Source organism: Dreissena polymorpha, chromosome 1, assembly GCF_020536995.1.
Source record: "Dreissena polymorpha isolate Duluth1 chromosome 1, UMN_Dpol_1.0, whole genome shotgun sequence".
Classification (NCBI taxonomy): domain Eukaryota; kingdom Metazoa; phylum Mollusca; class Bivalvia; order Myida; family Dreissenidae; genus Dreissena; species Dreissena polymorpha.
The window spans coordinates 154,226,991-154,249,726 of NC_068355.1; the positions used below are offsets into that span (position 1 = coordinate 154,226,991).

Consider the following 22,736-nt stretch of genomic DNA (forward strand, 5'->3'; position numbering starts at 1 on the left):
ATGAATGAAATTGAAATGAAATTTCTGAAGATTTTGTAGCCATGAAAGTCTATTTAACACTATCAAAAATGCATTCATCAAAAACAGAAAGGCCCCCTATAACATTTACTATAACATAATTTCATTACGTCCCTGCAAACGTATAGGTATATTTCTTTAATGAATAATCGATCATTTACTAGTTTGTTCGCAATAATGACATTTATTCAGTAATTTTAAAAAGCATGTAAAATATCATATATAAACTTGAAATGAAGTTTTGTGTCATGTTACGATTAACGGCTATTATAATACAGCGAGCACTGTTTAATAAAAGGACCGCTGGATAGTAACAGCGTGCATGTCTTTAGAAATTTAAACCCACAATCTATTTTTATAATTGTAAAAGCTTTTTGTTGAATTCCGTAGTGAAGTCCCTATTGTTGTTAAGGAAGAAAACTGAAAATACTTTTTTCGTTTATATATTGTATTATGATCGTGTATACATATTGAAACAAAGTGTTTAATGCTACACTTATCCAAATAAACTATTCGCGAAGTCCATAGTGATGAACTGTTGTTTTGAAATCACAATCAGAAGCTGCTACGTCTATGTCATGAATGTCCAATGAAGATACTTTCAACGTCTTTATTCGCGATTTTCATTTTCCGAACCGAAAGTCTGAAGATCCTGCCTGCATCGCACGCTGAAATGTATTTGGTTTCAATGTAATATACAACAGAACAGAACAAATATTTTATTTAAGACAGCTGATTGTGCTCAGTATAAGACATGCATGCATGCGTGAAAAATAGTAATAAAGATAATATATTACGAGGGAGAATGTTGTGTGTGTTTATATACACACTGAATGAGTTTTTAAATATTAACAAAATACATCGGAAACAGGCAAATAAAATCACATTTATCCAATAATCATTTCATAATCAACTGTTCATGGTAACAGATATGGGCGTTAACAGACAAAAACACAGAACATTTATTTAATATTTAACGGTAAATAACAAGTAGAATTGCAGAAAAAAAACACAATTGTTTTTCATAAAACATTTTAGACAGTTAATTGCTAACTTCCGGAGGTTCCCGTTTGTTATTTCTATCTACATTATTAAACAAATTATGCATACTTGGTATTATTAAATAGTGTTTCGATCAGTATTTGGATCTTGCTTCTAAATAACGTGGACATTTGCGGACAAAGTGATATTCGTCTTCTTAATGGTTAAGACTACATAAAGTACAAATTCTTTCATTTCTGAAATATTAAAATGTCTGTCAGTTTCAATTAACAAATTATGTGACGATATACGTATTTTACCAATGATGTTTCTATATTTTCAAGGGACCGTCAACTAGATTGACGAAAAAAAAATGTTCTAAAATACCGTATTTAAAAAAATTAGTTTATATTGATTAAAATATCACGATTGGTATATTACATTACTTGAAAAAAGTTCATATTTTCAATATATTCGGTAATGCAATTTCGCGATGTGAAATCGAACGTACATCGCGAAAATAGGTGGCATAACGATATACACACTTTTAATAACGCAAGTAGATTGATCATTTTATATAAAAAAAATATATACAATTCAGTACACATGCACAGTACACATGCACAATATGCATTCTTAGGTTTACCAGTGACGATGATGATCAATCTACTGGCGTTTTTTTATAGTTAACAACTGGTAGTTACCTGGTAGACACACCCAGTAAAATGTATTACCGAATATACTGAAAATATGAAAACTTAAAGTGATATTATGGGCATCTAACAGTTTATAGGTGTCTATCGCAACCGTTGTCTATTGTTGGTGTTTTCACTTTATATACACTTCTATTTGTTAATGCAGCATCATCATACTAAAACAATATCCCGGAAAGAGACTAATAATGCATTTGAATGTCAACCGTACTTTCGTTTGACAACTGATCACGCATGTACAATGTGAACCTAAATTTAGTTTTAGTGCAGATTCGTTTATACGACACAAAGACATCATTTTGTTTTACAAATCATTTCGGCTTACAGGACTGGGTGGGTCACGTAAAATATATAATTTAAATATATTTTTATAAACAACTGGTAGCAAGATGAGTTGCAGATAATTGGTCAATAACCAAATTTTAACTTACCATTTTGACCTTCTAATTCTTCTCAGCTCAATTCAACAGTGAAAAATGCCCATAATATCACTTTAAAATTTTTCAAGTAATGTAATATCCCAGTCGTGATATTTTCATCAATATAAACTAATTGTAAAAAATACGGGATTTTACAACTTTTCTTTTCTTCGTCGTACCTTTATAAGGGAAACCGAAAACTAAATGCATTAGCTATCGCCCATATCACCCTTATTTCGTTCCCACGTTGATATACTTATTCAATAGGATTATTCGGCATCATGTTTGAAAATCACAATGTTTGTAACTTGTTTTCCATGTATTATTAAACTTATCGCAAAACTTTTTTTACTAAGCAAACTATTCTGTTGAATCATAGTTACGTATTAAAGACAAACAACAGTGTATTATAATATAAAACGTGATTTTGCGATTAAAGATAATTACCATAAAGACGGGTTTGATGAGATTTTACAGTCCTGTTTTACAAATTGATACTTGTCACCGTCAAAGAAAATGTAGAGGCGCATAAAACCGTTTCTCGGGAACTTGATCAGCTAATTTAAATTATTATCGACTTGCTTTTGTTTTACCTTTTATAATCAGCCGCAGTAAATCGGTTTGACGTGAAGCAAAGTACACACACTAGTAAACAAAAAGTTGTCATACAACTTGTGAATATTGTGTACATTTGATAATATTAACACCCACCCCATTTCCATTATACACGAGGAATCTCTTTAAAATAATAATTAATCCCAATAGTGTAATTAACTTGTGTACAAACTTACTCTCGAGACGTCTTGCAGATCATACTTCTCGAAAACTCCCTGGCACTCAGCAGCGAGGCGGGCAGTACTTGCAAGAAACGGATCACCTGCCAAATTAGACCATTATATAAGTATGGCAAAACAAAAAACTGAATGAAGAGGATTATTTTAAGTGAATGTCATTATATAAACGCTTAAAATTATTGATGGGGTTGGTTTTTGAACGAACTGGATTTTTCATGTGCATTTTTTTTGTCTTAATTACGCATCCAATAGATCTCAGCATCGTAGGAGCACGTTATGGTTTGTTGAACAATACTGAACACCCAATTTGAATATTAGAAATAGGCAGTGCTCTTTTAAAAAGGGGTTTAATACATGTGCGTAAAATGTCGTCCCAGATTAGCCTATGTATTCCTCGTAGGCTAATCAGGGACCAATATACTTTATTAACCGGTGCGGATTTACAGGCTAATCTGGAACGACACTTTACGCAAAGACATTAAACCCATTTTCACGGAGCACGGCTCAAATATATTATAAGTAAAATTATAAGACGTACTATCTATGTCGGTAGTTGTTTCTCCGAGGTAATCCAGGATGCGTTCACGATCAATCTGGAGATTGGTACCTGAAATGCATGCCAATATAGAAAACTTGACAAGAATCTAATAAATAACAAAACAAGTAGTTTAAGATGGGTTTCTACCTGAAAGACGAAGCAAATTAAACTTGAAATTGAACGTGAAATTTAACGAATTATTCACACAGGAAAATATCGATTAACACAACAGTTTAATACTATGGTAAAAGGTGTCTTACATTGCAATAGTGGGAAATATTCATTGAATAAGGCCGTATCCGCCTCGGTGAAATCGTCGTTCTGCAAAAGTTGTTAAAATATTGCTTTTTGGCCTGCCTAAATTTGCGTGCATGGTATATGTGGCATAAATTCTCGGTCAATAAATGAGCCGCTATATTGAACATAGCGTAGCTGGAGAACAGAATAGAACGTTTGGCCAGCATCCATCCAGTTATGTTTAAATTTGTGCAATCTTACGTTTTATTATAAACGAACAGGGTAACTCGGTAACAACTAAAATTTGAATGAGGCGGCTGAATTTATTTTTCAAGTTTTTTTTTAAGTCACCGTAAGAAAAAATTTGCTTTTCACGATTTTGAAGGTTTGCTTTATAATAAAATTTTAATTGGTTAAATATACCACAGTTAGTTGTTTTGATTGTAAGTAATCTAATACCAATTTTATTTCATGCGAGTACCTTTATCTTTTCCATCACAGTTGACATTTTGTTGCAAGCAATTGCTAACGTCATGTCCGGATCCGTGTCTGAAAAGAAACATTATGAATGCCAGGATCTGAAATGCCCTACTTGAGTCAGAGGTAAGGAGGAAATGGCTCTAACAATAATTTCATGAGAAACTCTACAAACACAAGTAATGCGGCAGGTGTTGGAATCAAACCTTAGTGACCGGTTTTTAATTATATACAGCTCCATTTATACTTTGTCTAAATTTTGAAAATTTATTTTTAATTAGAGAAGTTGCTTCATATTGTCATACAGTCGATGTTCCACAAAAACCGAAATCAATGTTGAGAGATCGTTTGATTCTGCGACCTGACGGCCCATGTTATGCGAAGATACTTCATACAGTATTCAGCTCTCAAATCTGTGCCTAGACTTTTGCACTCCTAATAATACTCTAAATGTTTCATATAATATAATTTCAAACAGTTGTTTACTGTAAGTAATGTCTTCTACAAATATATGAGCAATTATTGGGACATTAAACATTCAACATTTAATTTCAATGTAACAAACATATGGATGGCGTTTATTCAAGCGCATCGTTTATTTGCATGGTGAGCAACATATAAGTATTCACTTTTCTTTTTCTCTTCTATGAAGAAACATGAGACGTCTACATACCTTCGCTTGGATCGGTTGTTATGAACATCTCCCATTCGTGACATTTGGCAAACAGGGAGGCAACTGCAATTTAAGTTTTACGTACGAGTATTCTGCCACTCGTTTGTAGTTAAGACACAACTTAAGTGTCTAGCGTGTTCATTTTATGGAACGATGTATAGCAACTTCTCAGTAATTTATAATCTCGAAAGGCTGTTCAAAATCAAGATAAATATGAAATGATAAATATTTTTTGCATACAAATCGAAATTTTTAATCGAAATAATGCAATATTCAACCCCTCTGAAAATGTTAAGACAATCTTTAACTTACATTCCATAATTCCGAAAGGCCATTTGTTTGCGGCATCTGGTCGTTTTGTGGGCGCTGATATAAACATTTTGAAGTGCATCAGACGAATATTAATATTAACATAAATAATTTTGCAATTTGTTATTGTTAATTATCAAAAACTGGACAACATCCACCATTTAAAGAAACTATCAGTTTTTTAATGACAGAAGATAATAAATACTTTAGTTTAAACATGGTTAAAAGACACTCGAGATATAGTGCAAAGGACTATTCAGCTGTTCACCACTAACATCTCAAACAAAAAAGGTATGTAGGTCGACTAAATATGTTTAGTTAACATTGCACAATACCCGTATGAATTTCTACTTTATTAAGGAAATGAAGGGGTTTGCATTTATCTTTCAATTTTCTGTTTATTTCGTCTTGTTTCAGTTGATTTTAGTTTACTTAAAATAGCTAATAATTGTTTGATTAGCATTAAACTTAAAGAACATTTAACTTAGAAAATAAGATCGAATGTTGCTTAAATGATTGAAAACTCATGTGGGGCGGGAAACAAATAAGCAGTTAAAACAATAAACATAAAGATTTATTACTTACATGGTGTTGGAAGGGCGAGATGCCTGTTGAAAAGCTTTGGGTTCCTATGAAAAGCATCAACAGAAGCAGACACGCACACAAGTATCAAAACTGTGGCACCAAACCTCATGGTTGCAGCGTAATAGTCACACATGTTTTCAGAAAGACAAGCACTACAGTGTCTGACAAAGCTAGACATGCGAAGGTTTATATACTTGCCGATGACTCAGTGCGGCCCGTCTTCTATATATTCTAGGCGAAATCAACACTGTTAGATTTTAAAATCAAAACGTTGATGATTGATCTGCTTTGAAAGCAAATAAACTGAGAGGTGTCAGTTATAAGTGGCGTGAGCAAGAATATATATATTTTAATACCAAAGTTCAGCGTTTTTCCTATTTATATAAACATGTATATCTAGAAACGTGTATACGTAAACAGTGGTAGCAATCTTCGTTTTCATGATGAACATCGTTGCCAAGATGAAGGTAAGGCAATTGGCTGTAATGCAATTCAAGTACTTGAGTATGTTGCATCATTAGAAATCGGCTTCTTTAAAAATAAGCACAACACAGTTACGTCACTTAATCGGATCAAAAACGATTACTCGCCAACACGCGACGCATATAGCAATGTTTTTTCATGTAAAATGATGATGAAAATGGGGATGAATATAAGGAGGAGCAAAAAGAAGAACATATGAAAGGATTGCTAGGGTGGTCTTTCTGCAACAGGTTGTGTTTTATATTGGTTAATATTTACATATTTTATTTAAAAGTTATTGCAGACTCATGTGCTTTTTTGTGAGATAATCTGTGCTCAAGTATGGTCGTAAGAAATCACAAATCATACACACGTTTAGAAATAACACTCTTCAATTACAAGCATCGCCTTCAAAGAGTCTTAACGCCTTCATTTTCGTTCACACTCGACAATAATTCAATAGATGAATACATACTATTTGAATAATTTTGGTAATTTTACACTCTAAAAGTGGGCCTCATGAACTTGTTTTTGTGCTTCATAAGATTCAAGCTTTCCACGACCCTCTTTCATAACGTTGTTTACTCTGTTATCACATTTTCCACGACCCTGTATTGAGTACAAAAAGGTGTAATGACATGATTGATTAGCAATCGATCGACTTTTTATTGTCATGGGGCCACGAGAAGAGCGAACAATTGTTTTAACTTTTTATGGATTAAGGATATCAGCAGTAAACACATTTCTGAATTCAACGAATAACTAAAGTGTATTTATGTATAAAAAGATGACTGTTAAACGAGAAACATACATATTATATATAATTTTTTTTATAAAAACTACCATAATATTTTAAGTGTTATACTACAACAGAACAGAACAGAATAGTTTATTTTGACTCATGCAAATACATATATACAGCTCATCGTCATAAGCATACATTTGCAATAACAGCATGCGAATCAATTAAAATATAAAACATACATCATATCGAAGAAAGCTCGATTAAAAAAGGAATGAAATGCAACATGTTTAAAGAGAATGTCACACGGAAGAGGTAAATATTAGTGATACCATAAAGCAAAAACGTTGTTTAATGATTGCGAAAAGTATTACACTTCTCTAAGCTAATTGTCGTTGTGAGAGATATGTATACCACATATATAAGACATGTTCTAGCATTTAAAAGCCTTTACATCAAAACATGGCTAGTAATCTTGCCAATTTATTCTTTGAACTATTATGTAGTTTGATTAATTTGAACATATTTGGGCTACATCTATACTACTCCGGAATAAGTATGTACCTAATATCGGCATAGTAAGGACATTTAAGGATATGCAATGTGATATTCATCCTCGATATCGCTTTAGGTGCAAAAAACACATTTATGTTGATCTCTAACAATGCTCTGGTGTCTACCCGTTTCAATAAATAATTTGTTAGACGACAAAAGTAATTAAGCAATAATGTTCATATGTTTTTGTTTTCAACAATATAAAGATAAGCCGATCTTTCGAAAACTGATTATAATTCCTTGTATAAAATCATCGAACTATATGATGTGACACTTATATTCCAGTTAGTGAAAAACTGGTCTCGTAATCTGTTTTTAAGTATCGGGTTTAATTGAAAAGAGAACACACAATAGTCATACATTGTTAAAACAATGTGTTAGTTTCATGTGATGGATTAGTAATTTGAACTAATTTCAAATGTATGTAAATATATAAAAGAAGCTTTAGTTATTAGAAAAACGATCCTAAATAATACTGTTTAATACATTTCATCACCCCTCGATAGAACTTACGTGTTTTTCCATATATTGCTATTTTGTAATTGTAATTTGTTATGTAACTTTTTTGTTACAATATTTTATGTTGTTACTCGTATTCACGTGACAGGAAATAATTTGTATATTCTAGTATGAAGACGATGTACTATTGTATACGTCTGAATAAACTGTCTGTCTGTTTGTCTGTCTGTCTGTCTGTCTGTCTGTCTGTCTGTCTGTCTGTCTGTCTGTCTGCCTGCCTGCCTGCCTGCCTGCCTGCCTGCCTGCCTGCCTGCCTGCCTGCCTGCCTGCCTGCCTGCCTGCCTGTCTATCTGTCTGTCTGTCTGTCTGTCTGTCTGTCTGTCTGTCTGTCTGTCTGTCTGTCTGTCTGTCTGTCTGTCTGTCTGTCTGTATGTCTGTCTGTCTGTCTGTCTGTCTGTCTGTCTGTCTGTCTGTTCTGTCTGTCTGTCTGTCTGTCTGTCTGTCTGTCTGTCTGTCTGTCTGCCTGTCTGTCTGTCTGTCTGTCTGTCTGTCTGTATGTATGTCTGTCTGTCTGTCTGTCTGTCTGTCTGTGTGTCTGTCTGTCTGTGTCTGTCTGTCTGTCTGTCTGTCTATCTGTCTGTCCGTCTGTCTGTCCGTTAATGCGTCCGTCCGTTCGTCCGTCCGTCTGTCGGTCTGTTTGTCTATCGGTCGGTCTGTCTGTCTGTCTGTCTGTTACAACCAGTTTGGTTAAGAATTCGCGATCCATTTCTAGACTCTGTAATAGAATGATGTGTATTTGAATACAATAACCCTGCTTTACATGATATAATTCCAAAAAGTATTTGCCGATGCTGACGTTACTGTCTAAATACAGTAGACTCTGCCAATACCGGACTCTCTGAATACCGGAACTCTCCCGATTCCGGACGGTCGGGCCAGTCCCGTATTTTCTCCTTCTATTTCTTTGTTAAAAAATGTTGAATAAACCGAAATCTCTGAAAACCGGAAACCGGACGGGTAACTCCGTAAATTTTGTCATTTAACGTAAAATACATTGAGTACACCGGACGGTCTAAATTCTCAAGATGCCCGAAGCGTGAAAATATCAATACCTAGTCAGCACAGCGAGTGCAGTGTCACATATTTTGCTTGCGCAATTATCGATAATCGGATTAAACATACCATAAAGGTGTCAAGTCGTTACCGCGCTATGGGAGTCCGATTAAGTAATGTAAAACATACTGTGAATGTCTAAAATAGACAAGCGGTAACACCAAAAAGTGATTGACTCGATCGTTTTATTAATTATTTATTATCGCCTATGATAAACAATTTAATTAAAAATTAATGCATGCCGTTGCGACGATCACTTTCTTGTGATGTTCTCGGGTATTTTAAAAGATCTTATAGCCATGTTTTTAACGCTGAAATGGTTGTTTGTTTGTTTGTCAGATAAACTGTTAGAAATATAAATATGACTGTTAAATATCCATCCATCTGTATGCAAATTCATTCTTTGCCGTTTACTAATTTCGAACTCATCTAAAATGTCGCAGCCTCAAGCTAAACGCAGACGCGTATAGCTTACGTTAGAGGATAAGATAACGCTCATCACGGAATCAACTGCTCAACTAAAACCATCTCAGAGTTATCTTGGACTTTTTCGTGAAATCGTAAACTTCAAGAATTAGAAGGTTTTGAGATTATGAATATCTTAAAAAATAATTCTGACGCTGTTTTTTGCTTGTGTGTATGTTTTATGAAAGGTGGTACATGTATGTATTGAATAATAAATCGTGTATCTACAACAATCTTATTTGTGTCGTCCCTCGCCTATATGACAAATGCCATGTACGTACATGTATAAAGCACCACGCTCACTTTGGGATTAATCAAAACAAGTCGGTATGGATTTTTTTTTTGCTTTTAATCGATTAAAAACACATTTTTTAAGAATGAAATTAACATCTTAAGTACATGCGTACAGGTATCACATGGTACATGTATATGGTTTGTTTTATTATTATGTGATTCTGTACACAATGCATACCATGTATATTTCGGCAATATGAAAACTCTTGGTAAACCGGAACTCTCTGAAAACCGGACGATCAGGCCGGTCCCGAGACCGTCCGGTTTACAGAGAGTCTACTGTACAAGGAGAATCGACAAACTTTGGCATATAGCGACAATATGTTTGTTGACATCTTTTCACTTGATATTATTTTACAAAATTTACGATTCACTTGCTATTCTTTTACAAAATTTACGATTGACGCGCTCAATGTTTTCCGATTTGATAAATCACCAAATTTCAAAGTAATAGTTTCAAGTTGATGATGCATATGCTTTAAATAAATTTAACATGACATTTATAGGTACGTTCATGTTGTTTCTTTTAGTAAACAAAGAATGAATGCTTTAAATATTTTCCATACAGCGTATTTGTTGCCGGCACAAATGATCAACCGCTTGACATGACTATTCCAGGCTAAATTTTTTAACAATTATTAGTTCGTGATCTTTATATGTCAATTTCAATCACTTACTAATAGTACCACCTTTTCGGAATACCATGGCCTTTGTTTTGTCAATATTTTCCGTTAAATTTCACTTATAGCAGTAGGCTTCTAAATTGTTTAATCATTCTTGAAGACCCTCATGGGTTTCAAAAAATAAAGCCGCGTCGTCAGCGAATAATAATTGACAAATCGATATTTAATCTAGTGCAATTCGAGCGTTTATTCCATTTTACAAATCGAATTCAACGTCGTTAATAAAGAGAAAGAACAATATGGGCGACGATATGTCCAACTGAATAGACCGACGTTACTACTGAATATGTCTGATAAGTTAACCAAGTACTTAACTTCATCGAACATCCACCGAATAAGTATTAAGCGGCCCATCCATACACAATATCATTGTCAATTTTATTGTCAATAATGAAGATTGACAATAAAATTGATAGTGAATGGATGATATTGAAGACACCGTCAATGTATTGATGAAAATCAGAGAGCTCAAATATTTATTGACACATTGTCAATTTTTATCTTGTTTGAATGATGACCGAAGTACAAATGAACAAAATATTGATTAATATTTTTGTACACTTGAGGGCAAAAATTATTCTGTCAATATTATTGAGTCAATAAAATTGACAATTATATTGTGTGTGGGTGGGCCGCTTAAAAGTTTACCGTCGATACTAACTGTACTATTTATGATTTTACTGCAAAATTGACCGCGATTGATGACGTCATATGCCTTGCGGAAGTCAATATAACGACAATATAATTTATCTTTATCTTAAGGGCATAAGGAATTAATATTGCATCGACCGTGCTTTAATACGGTTAAAAAGCCGAATTGTGCATCCGTTAGAATGTCATTTGTTTCTGCCCTTTTGGTTTTGTAGTTGAGCAAATTTTTTAACGGTCTGACGATGACATGGATTATTTCAGTAAAATATTCATATTTAATATTTCACGCGCACGAGCTTTATTGTTTTTCAACTTTTTTGTTACCCTTATAATTTCTTCTGTCGATATCGGATTATCGTCCGTTGCATTTAAATAATTTTCTAAATTCGGTCTCATACTTTTCATATGTTTGCTAAATCACTGTTGTACTTTATTTTCGTTTTCTACACGTACACTTGTAATCTTTATTCGATGCAATCATTTGCTCGCGTGTGTGTCTATTTCTATTTAGACATTTTTCGATGCAATCATTTGCTCGCGTGTGTGTCTATTTCTATTTAGACATTTTTCGATGCAATCATTTGCTCGCGTGTGTGTCTATTTCTATTTAAACATTTTTCGATGCAATCATTTGCTCGCGTGTGTGTCTATTTCTATTTAGACATTTTTCGATGCAATCATTTGCTCGCGTGTGTGTCTATTTCTATTTAGACATTGTTCGATGCAATCATTTGCTCGCGTGTGTGTCTATTTCTATTTAGACATTTTTCGATGCAATCATTTGCTCGCGTGTGTGTCTATTTCTATTTAGACATTTTTCGATGCAATCATTTGCTCGCGTGTGTGTCTATTTCTATTTAGACATTGTTCGATGCAATCATTTGCTCGCGTGTGTGTCTATTTCTATTTAGACATTTTTCGATGCAATCATTTGCTCGCGTGTGTGTCTATTTTTATTTAGACATTTTTCGATGCAATCATTTGCTCGCGTGTGTGTCTATTTCTATTTAGACATTTTTTCGATGCAATCATTTGCTCGCGTGTGTGTCTATTTCTATTTAGATTGTACTCGTATACAGTTCTTGTACATTTGTATTGTTTGGTTTTACACTATTCGTTAAACTAGTTTTTGCTTATTTGTATCAGTCTACAAATCCTGTATCTCGATGTTTAACAATTTGCTTAAAATAGTTTTCTCCTTTTTAATTTAAACAGTTCGAAAATTCGCTGCCTAGAATATCATCATCACAGTTTGAATCGATTTGCGATAATAGCGTGTGATCCAGATTTTGGACAGCGCACGTAACATCTTGCACAAAGTCGCATTTTATGTTTCCAATTAAAATAAAAAAAATAGGATTAGTATTACTTGTTAAAACTTCGTAATTCCTGAAGGCGATTGAACGGTGTATGTTGTATCACCACAATTTCTGTAGAATTGTTATTTCACTAGAATATGACAGTTTTAAAATATAAAACAAAACACAGTACCAATCGCACAGGCAGCTTGCATTGCTCTTAACGTTGACCGATGACTAACAGAACAGCATTCAACATTGGCATTAGTATAGGTGTCCCCTGTAAAGGCTACGAAGATGGCTGCCAAAGCCTCACGTACCAGGACATGTGCCACGTAGGCTCCCCCCCCCCAGACTAGTGATGTAAAATAAAATTTGTTTAATATTAAGGGAATCAATCTGCAAAAATACAATACATACCATTGTTCTCACAGCTAGAAATTTAAGTCGTAACTAGTGGTGCATTTTAAGATTACTTTTCCGTTGTGAATAGCATTGTTTTCTGCTTAAGAACTTATAAGATATGAGAAGTAATAAATTTTGTTAACATTTTACATGCACAAGAAATAAGCATGAAGTAGAGATTTAAGAAAATAAGTTATGTTTTCCTCATATTTTTTCCAAAACGTAATGTGAATACTGGCCTTGACTTAGCATGCAAATCTGAGTGTCGTCGTTAAACATTGATAGATAAAAGCCTTTTAAAAAATAAATCACAATAAAGAACATGTCATTTACCAAAACACCTGTGAAAATACAAAATGCATCATAAACGTTATTGCTAATAAACATACGAAACATATGCGCACAAAACTTACTGTTTATCTTCACTGAGGATTTGTAAAAGTTTCTGGTCTTAGAGGCCTTTCACTTGCCTCATTGTGGAGAGGTATGGCTCACTAAGTATCAGTATTAATACAGTTTTATATAACAAATTAAAAAGTACCTGTTTGCAATATTATATATCAATTAAAATTAAGCTAAATGTTGTGTTGAAAAGCATATTTGATAAAAAAGCCAGCATATGTTTTACGTAAACGGCATTTGATCCTCTGTCCTTTAAAATTAAGAAAACAATAATTATATTTATTATTACACTTGTATTAGTAATATGCTGTCCTAAAGTATCAACAAATTTTCAGAGTAAAGCAACTGTGCCCCATCAATCACAGTCTTCATTTTTCTTGGAATATTAATGAATTTATTCAACTAATATATGCGACAGGAATTAAGCAATATATATGAAAATAATAACCTTTCGATTTTCTCTAGAAGTTCCTTCTTGATATAAAAGCGGACGCATTCGATAGACTGTACAAAGTAAGAACATGTACATTATGCAAGTATACATATATCATTATGTTGTTATACCATATCTTTAATGCGTTTTTTCCGTACATTAACACCAAATGGATGTTGTTGTTCTTTTAACGGCTGCTCATTATACATATACCATTATGTTTTTATACCATATTTTTAATGCGTTTTTCCGTACATTAACACCAAATGGATGTTGTTGTTCTTTTAACGGCTGCTCATAGTAAAATATCATGAAGAATAAATATAATCAAACTGGTTTGTTGAAATACTTTACACTATCATAAAATGCAATACATGTGTCAATAAAGATTCTATAGAAAAAATTTCGGGATAAAAGAGCAACATGTCTTACCAAGCAGCTGAAAACTGCCCACCCGTATCCTTGGGTTTGTTGTACCCCACCAGGAAGGAAATTGTTTGTGCTTTGAAGCCATGGGATATGTCCTCTACAAATTATTCAAGAAAATTGAATGTTCTACCCTGCGAACATTAGAAATCGCTTTTATCAAATGGATTTCGGACATAAATTTTTTATAGTAAACACGTGTTTACTATAAAAAAGACCGATCGTACCAAAAGGGGTCCATCGCACCAATATCACATGGGCTTATGAGGATATTTAAAATGTAATGAATACTGATATATTCATAGTATTTATTTTTCATTTAGATTGATGACAACAACACACGAACATTACCAGTTTTAAATTATCTCGCGTACAATAATTCAAAATTTAAATGTTCATCTTGTTTACCTATCTAAACGATTGGACACGACTTGCTCAGCCTTTTTTAGTGCAGCAGCCATCTGTGAAACAAAAATGTATCGACGAAATGAGATTTTACTGTGGCCCATTTCGCATGGGTGTGAGGGACGTAAAAGTCGCAGTCTGTTATAATGGCTAATCGATATCAAAGCGTCATTTCTGACACCACAAAACAAACCGACAGGAAGCTGTTTTATTTACATGGATGTCGTTTATGATGTGATACATGTTGTGTTTATAATATATTGATTTTACTGAGCAATAATTATTTTACTGCTCTGATACGTTATAGGTTGCCAAGTGAAACTAACCGTTTGTCCACATCACTTGGAATATACATCTCTTATAGGCAATGCGTGTTTGTATTCAAATCGCTCATATTTAATACAACAGCTACGAATACATCACCATATTAGACATAAGACGTCACGTGAGCATGGAACTTTGATTGAAGAATACTTTTGTTGATTGCGACAGGCCGTCTATACCAACATATCAGTCATGACAAATATGTTGCAAACGTGCATTATACAATAAAATGATGAAATAACATATGTTCTCAATGTGTTTATTTTTTCGATAATAATTTAATTGGCGGATTAATAATCTAGCCACTTACATGATTACACGCAGTCTGTGCAGTAATAAAGAACTTTGCTCCTGCTTCCACGTCGTCGTCACCAGTAAACTATAAGTAATGGCTTATGATTATAGACGTAAAGAAAATATTTGAAATAGCTCATTTCGTCACATAGGATTAACGTATTTTTTCATTTAAATGTGCTCTTTGATTGATGTTAAAAAGTGGTAACGACTAAGATTTTTCTCCATGCAATACAATTACATATAAATACACTATCGATCATTACGTATTGTAAATTATAACGTTTATAATACTGTTGTATATAAATGAAGTTTTAATATACCATTCGATTGAAATAATAATATTGTTTTAAATATGATTGAAATATATAGGTGAAATATGCTATTTCTTTTGTTTATCCTTTATTGACATGCCCATGTAAGGTGAAATTTTAATCTTGTTGAAATGCAGTCAATGATGAATATATTTGATCGTTATAATTACACAAAACTTAATTGTCCTACCTGGTAAATTTCAGGGATTTTGTATTCCTTCTCTCGTTTCCGCGCTGTTTCATCGATTTGAGTAATCTGTCAGTACGTTTTGTACAATTTCAGAAGACATTTAGGATTGACGAAATGAATGTAAATTGACTTTATGCTTGAGTTGCGATTCTGTGAAAGGTTTTAATGTTGGTTTAACAAAACACTTACCGTGTATAGAGCTATCCGCGTATAAAACTATAATCATATTATGTTTTTATGAAGAATACACACACATGGTGGTCAGGATGCGATAAAACATAGGATCTTTAAATGTGATGTTCAGCGTTATATCAATTTAGGTTTGATTAAAAGTCATACCAGTGCATGTTTGGAATTCTTTTTTCAAAATATCTTTAGTATATTTTTTAAATATTTATTCATATTATATTCCCTGTACCTTGTTTTGGCATCCATGACATACATGGCTGTCGGGCTCATGGTCAATGTCCTCCCCGACACAGCCAGGATGAAACCATTCTTCACATTCATCGCACTGCCAATAAATCCTAAAAATAAATAATTATTTTTTAAATACCCACATCTTTGGGATTCCACGCTGCACCATACGTTATGTTTATTGATACGTTTTCCCAAATTGAATTGATTTGTTTTATAAAGTTAATATTGTAATTACATATACATGCAATAAATCTAAATCTTAGTAAATAAAGCCAGTACAGGGTTCACAATATCAGTTGCGCTCAAATCTAATAGGCCAAAATAAGCTAAAAGCTTGATGATAACTTTACTCATCACTGGTTTGAGTAAAAACATTTTGAAAGAAAGATTAAGTATAAGATGAGTGAATCTGTTAATGAACATGTTAATAAATGAAACACATACTAAAAATTTACCTTCTATCGTCAGGCTTTTGACATACACAAAATGTTTTTTTTTGCGTTGGAGCGCTTTAAAATCTCTGTATAAACAAACGACGAACGTTGTTTCTGAAAGAAGAAATAAAATACCATAACATTCCTATTTAGATATTTGAGAATTGTATTTGATAATATTTTCTTAAACGTCGTTCGGTGAAGAATCATAATGTAATTTGAAGTTGTTTACATAATGTTCAATTAGTCCAAAGATATTTAACTTAGAATGAACAAACCTTTCGTTTCAACCTTTTCTCTGGAAGAACTTTCGCCTCCTCGATTGTGCATGGCAGTGCTGCTGAACAATAATTATAATAATATAAACTATGGCGTAAAATTTTGAAAAAGTGAGTTCTTTAACAACTGAACAAATGAAAATACGCAGCTGTAAGTATAACACTTTGCCCTTAAATCGGCGCATTCATTCATTAATTAGTATGCAAAATGTGCCTTCAACACGCAATTCAAATGTAACAAGAATATTGCCAAGCAGTATATGTCCCCTACCGGCTCCACCATTGTACGACTTATATAAAAAAAATATTTTATTTCTGGTCATAGCAACCAAATTTTTTGACGTAGGAACAAAATGAAATGACGTGCATAACGTCCATATTGCCATCTATCCATGTTTCAAGTTTCATGAAAATATTAAGAACTTTTGAAGTTATCGAAGGATCCAGAAGTGTGAAAGACTCACGGATTGACAGACTGACAGACCCACAGAGCGAAAGCCATAAGTCCCTCCGGTAAAACCGGTAGGGGACAATAATTGACAAACCTGCAGCGTTTTCTGTAACAACAACAACTTCGTCATCCTGCTTTAAGCAATGGAGGTCCTCAAGTGTCTGTGTAAGAGTATAAGTGTGTATGTTATCTTGCGCATGTAAGCCGTTGTTAATAATATAACATGTAATATAGACATTAAGCTTAAAAGAGCGTTTCAATTATGAAATGGGACCTCGATTAAAAAAGTTTAAAATGCACACTGTTAAATATAAGTAATCAAGACCAAAAGCAACGAAGAAAACTATATAGTGCTAATATGTTTACCTTTAATCTATCTCTCCAATGGTATTCATTTGCATCACGTCCTTTCTCTCTCCTTGTATTAGTCTAAAATGTACAAATACCAAGCATAACATTGGTGGATGTATCGTAGTGGATGCACTCATGTTGTTTTCCATATGTATTTAAATGATATGGTAGTTTAACATGGTTCAACACTGATTTATTTTATGTTTTTAATAAATTTTAAGTAAGATGTTCAAATGTTCATTGATATGTATACGTACCCAAAACCCAATTCTGCACAGCATGCATGAAAACCGCTCCCCACTTTTAATGATGGCCGGATCATCTTCTATGCAGTAAGGCTTAAAGTGAAAAACCCTCCCACAAGTATCACACCCCGACTGGAATGCGACATTATACTGTTTCTAAATATCATACATCTTGCAAATAGTTCGCCTTTAAATAAACAACAAATTTAAATGTTATTATATAATATATATCGTAGATGTATAATTGTTATTTTCTGATCCGCTTCATCCACTGCAAATCCACACTTGGGACACGAATCAATAAGGTAGTCTGAAATTGTATATATATGTATATAAACACATATATATATATATATATATATATATATATATATATATATATTCCCTGGACAATTTAGTGAATGCGTATTGACTCTGAAATTCTATGAGATGGATTTTAACGCGTTATTGTAACTGGGCCACAATTTGTGTCGTTTGAACATACAGAGAGTAGTCCGGAATTCCTTACACTGAACAGTGCTGCATTCTCTATGCTGAGCACTAGTGCTCTAAACCCATGTTTAGGTCAGAGTTGTTGACACAGTATGTGAACTGCTAGGTAACAAGTAATGAATAAACAAAAACATACGGGTCCACAGGGCTGTCTTTAGAACTACCTAATTCGTGAGTAAATAGTATTGCTCGCAGATATTTTAAAATAGTTATTTTCATCAATTATCTTATTGTATATTTTGAATACATATGATGTCAAAAATCAAAAGTTTGATACAGGGAAATTCCATGATGAAATTATATTCTTAGTGAGATGGGTATTCAATATTGCAACAATATTAATTTAATATGATGGTGATTACACATTTTCTTTATATTCAGTTCGCATTACCATTTTCAGAATGCCATAACAGGGCATGATGTTATTTTGTCTAAGTTATCTCTATTAAATAGAAAGTATTATAAAAAGTGCACACACATCTCAACCCTTGCGTTAAGACACACTCTTTATCAATTTGAATAGATTGTGTTAATTTCAAACCGCCGATTAATTTTGAAAAATGAGTCGTGTCTTAAATTATGCAGTAGCAAACAACTTCAGTGCCTTCAGCGCTTTGATTAAGTCTTATTGTAAATTAAATAACATATTCAGATTTCATGAGATAGGTGATTCATATTATTTTTTTCAATTTTGAACAAACTTCCAAGGTTTTGGTGCTTATTAAAATATAAACAATCAATATAGGATTTATTGAACAACATACCAGTTGTTACATGTAAGGACCCCTTTAACTTATTACCAAGCAATTACAGGATTGTATGAGATCTGTGCAGACAATTCTTTATACTGTGGGATAAAAAGATATTGCTCATTTAGAGAATCATTCCCTTTTACCACAATTATTTGTGCTTGATGAAAGCTATTTCTTCTTTGTATTGTTTAGTAAATGTTAGAGAACATCATCTAGACACCTGTTACTTTTGTTGTGCTGACATCATGTGAACCATATTGCTGAATGAAAATTTTAATAATTAAAAGAAATGACTTCTTTTGTTACAATGTTTACAGCACAAACAAAAGATCAGAAAGAATTGAAATAAATAAAACATCCTCCAGATTTGCAATATGAATTTTAAATGTAATACATTCTTAAAATTAAAAAAAATACAAAAACGAATATCTATTTTAAAAACCCAAGTTACACTGTATAAAGGAAGATAAATAATTAAGGAGACACTCATTCTAAATATTATTAAAAACATGAAAGCAAATTAATTTTACATGATTAAATCATTAACATTCAAATGCCTATATATTTACCGACTTGAAATTCAATCAGAATCTGAAAGCAAGGCACTTGCTAAATAGATCAACTCTATTTGTTTGGGCACAAAATATTTAATCTAGAAGGAGTGTTGTATCCAAAGAAGAACTCGGTTAATTAACTTGTTTGCCCTTATAATTGTGAAAAGACCAAATATGCTCGTGGTATTTCATGAAAGCTTATAGTTTTTTTTGTTTAACCTACTGATACAAACTTTATTTATTTTTAACTTTGAAGGTGCGTATGATCTTAGATTATTCATTTTTGATTAAACATTAATGCTATCTATAACTTTAGACACAGTCACTTAAAAAACACATTTCATATTACAGGTGAAACTCAAAACAGAGACCCCAGTTACAAGAGAGCATGCTGTCCTGAAAGGTATAGAATTACATCAAGGGGCATATCAATGATATTTTCCCTTAATACTAATGTATATAGATATATAGCAAGACATAGCTTATTTTAAGCATATATTAAAATAGTAACTATATTTTGGTGAAATATTCCATGACCAAAAATGTTTTACTTCCAGTGTGGTCCAGTGTGATTCAAACTCTAAAACTAAATAAAAAGTTGAACTTTATAACATTAAATACTGATGTTGGCAGTGACAGTGTGCAAGTGTCATTCATGAGCACTTCATAAATAGACATTTTACTTTTACTACTTATTTTCTTTTTTTAAATGGGACACTTTTTCATGTTTATAATTTTTTTAATTACATTTAGCCTTTTTAATAATTAAGCATACGTCATTAATAACCATTCAATAAATACTTCATAAGATATGTCTTTTTTATTAATAAAAATACTGCCTTTTATATATTTGCTGTTTAAGTTATATTTCATAATTAATTGGATGCAAAATAAATAATTTAATATAAATTTATAGAAATACATACAACTGTGACAATTACTATATAATTGATGAAAAAGTGGTCAACTTCTACTGGAAATGATGACTGGTAATTTATTTTTTAAATTGAAACAAAAGATTACACATTTTAGAAGACTAAAACAATGACCAAGTAGAACCAAGAAAGTAATCAGAATTTCTATTATGTAGTAGTTAAAAGAAATTTATGGTAGTTCTATTCAAATCTCAATAGTTGATATGGTATGTGAGAATGACATTTTTGTGAATGCTAAGCTGATTTTGTTAACAATGAGAAAGATTTTGTTATTAAAATCTTATTCTATGAGTGTCAAATGATTATAACTAGTGGATAAAAAGTGCATAATGCCTGTATTTCCCCTAAATATAGACAAATAGTAAACAATGCATAGCCTCTCTTTTAATTTATTTAATTTATACTTATATTTTTCTTTAGTTATATGGGCATGATTAAATTAATTTATACTTAATGTGTCATAGTTACCATCAATTTTAGATACATTTATAAATAAAAATGTATTCTCTGCCATGCAATATTTTTTTGATACACGCCTTCATGCTTTCAAAAATTGTCCACATCAATGAGGAAATTCAAACACCATAGTACCTCTCTCAACAGTACCTCTTTCCACAGTAGCTCTCTCAATATACCTCTCTCCACACTACCTCACTTCACAGTACCTATCTTCACAGTACCTCTCTCTACAGTACCACTCTCAACAATACCTCTCTACAGTTCCGCTCTCCACATCAGTGTACCTCTCTGCACAGTACCTCTCCCCACAGTACCTCTCTCCACATTAACTATCTCCACAGTACCTCTCCACAGTACCTCTTTCCCAAGTACCTCTTTCCACAGTAGCTTTCTCCACAGTAGCTCTCTCCACAGTACCACTCTCCACAGAACCACCTTACACAGTACCCCTTTACACAGTACCTCTTTCTACAGAACCTCTCTCCACAGTAACTCTCTCCACAGTACTTCTCTCCACAGTATCTCTCTCCATAGTACCTCTTACCTCTTTCCCAGTGTTTTTTTCTCACCATTTCTGAAATTGGGCTGGGTCCCTTTGTATTTGGTAGAATCACAGCGTTTCGACAAAAAATGGAAAATAAATGTTTTTACATATATTTTTTTTATAACAAGTGCTTCAAAAATGAGTATTAAAAGTGTTTTAAACAGTGCCTCTCTCCACAGTTCCCCTCTCCACAGTACCCCTCTCACCAGTTCCTCTCTCCCCAGTACCTCTCTTCACAGTACCTCTCTCTATAGTACCTCTTTCCACAGTAGCTCTCTCAACAGTACCTCTCTCCACAGAACCTCTATACACAGTACCCCTATCCACAGTACCTCTCTTCACAGTACCTCTCTCTTCAGTACCTCTCTCCACACTACACCTCTGCGCAGTACCCCTCTACACAGTTCCTCTATCCACAGTACCTCTTTCCACAGTACCTCTCTCCACGATATCTCTCCATAGTACCTCTATCCAAAGTACCTCTTTCCACTGTGCATCTCTCCATAGTTTCTACCTCTCCACAATACCTCTCTCCACAGTACCTCTCCACAATTCCTCTCTCCACAGTACCTCACTCAAGAGTTAATCTCTCAACAGTTTCTCTCTCCACAATATCTCTCGCTACAGTACCTCTTTCCACAGTACCTCTTTCCACAGTACCTCTTTGCACAGTACCTCTCTCAAAAGTACCTCTCTCAACAGTTTCTCTCTCCTAAGTATCTCTCTCCTTAGTACCTCTCTCCATAGTGTGCATGCATCTAGCAGTACTGTACGTCATCATGTCGTCATGTTCTTTCAATTCATTGAAAAGAATTATTTACCAATGATGCTTATTTGTTCTGCGCCTGATACCTGATCATTGATAATCTTTTTGTGATTTTAAAAATAAACATTTTACTGAGCATTTATAAAACTCGATTTTTGTTTTAATCAACAATCAAATAAATACTTGACAGATTATAAAATAAAACGATTAAAACTCAATTATTCAGTAATATGCCTTTTAAAGATAGAATTACATTTTATATACATTTCAGTGTTTTAAATATTTATGGAGACTAATCACTGCTTACGACTGCTGACAGATCGCGCAAAATTATCAGATTTTGTCACTGATTTTTTCTGTTACAAAATACGTTTGTGTATGTATTCGTAATTTATG

At 33.1% G+C, this 22,736-nt stretch overlaps 2 protein-coding genes across 2 annotated transcripts; one reads left to right on the forward strand and one right to left on the reverse strand.

Moving 5' to 3' along the window:
• Positions 1–445: 445 nt before the first annotated feature.
• On the reverse strand, positions 446–5,914 carry LOC127856837 (uncharacterized). Its single transcript, XM_052392986.1, has 8 exons — positions 5,745–5,914; positions 5,163–5,216; positions 4,851–4,913; positions 4,182–4,249; positions 3,724–3,784; positions 3,464–3,532; positions 2,923–3,008; positions 446–686 (listed from the first exon to the last, which is right to left on the reverse strand). Exons 1-8 carry the CDS (start codon positions 5,875–5,877, stop codon positions 642–644), a joined length of 579 nt encoding a protein of 192 aa, XP_052248946.1. The 5' UTR covers positions 5,878–5,914; the 3' UTR covers positions 446–641.
• Positions 5,915–12,699: 6,785 nt separating this feature from the next.
• On the forward strand, positions 12,700–22,160 carry LOC127858810 (mucin-17-like). The gene is made up of 4 exons (XM_052396136.1): positions 12,700–12,801; positions 19,988–20,039; positions 21,234–21,383; positions 21,769–22,160. Exons 1-4 carry the CDS (start codon positions 12,700–12,702, stop codon positions 22,158–22,160), a joined length of 696 nt encoding a protein of 231 aa, XP_052252096.1.
• Positions 22,161–22,736: the final 576 nt, after the last annotated feature.

Coding starts and splice junctions, on each gene's coding strand:
- LOC127856837 (XM_052392986.1), bottom strand. CDS start 5,877: ATGTGTGACTATTACGCTGCAACCATGAGGTTTGGTGCCACAGTTTTG. Junction 3,785..4,181: donor CTGTGATGGAAAAGATAAAG/GTACTCGCATGA, acceptor CAACTTTTGCAG/AACGACGATTTCACCGAGGC. Junction 687..2,922: donor ATCTGCAAGACGTCTCGAGA/GTAAGTTTGTAC, acceptor AATACATTTCAG/CGTGCGATGCAGGCAGGATC.
- LOC127858810 (XM_052396136.1), top strand. CDS start 12,700: ATGACTAACAGAACAGCATTCAACATTGGCATTAGTATAGGTGTCCCC. Junction 12,802..19,987: donor CGTACCAGGACATGTGCCAC/GTAGGCTCCCCC, acceptor TTCATATTACAG/GTGAAACTCAAAACAGAGAC. Junction 21,384..21,768: donor CTCCACAGTACCTCTCCACA/GTACCTCTTTCC, acceptor CCCTCTCCACAG/TACCCCTCTCACCAGTTCCT.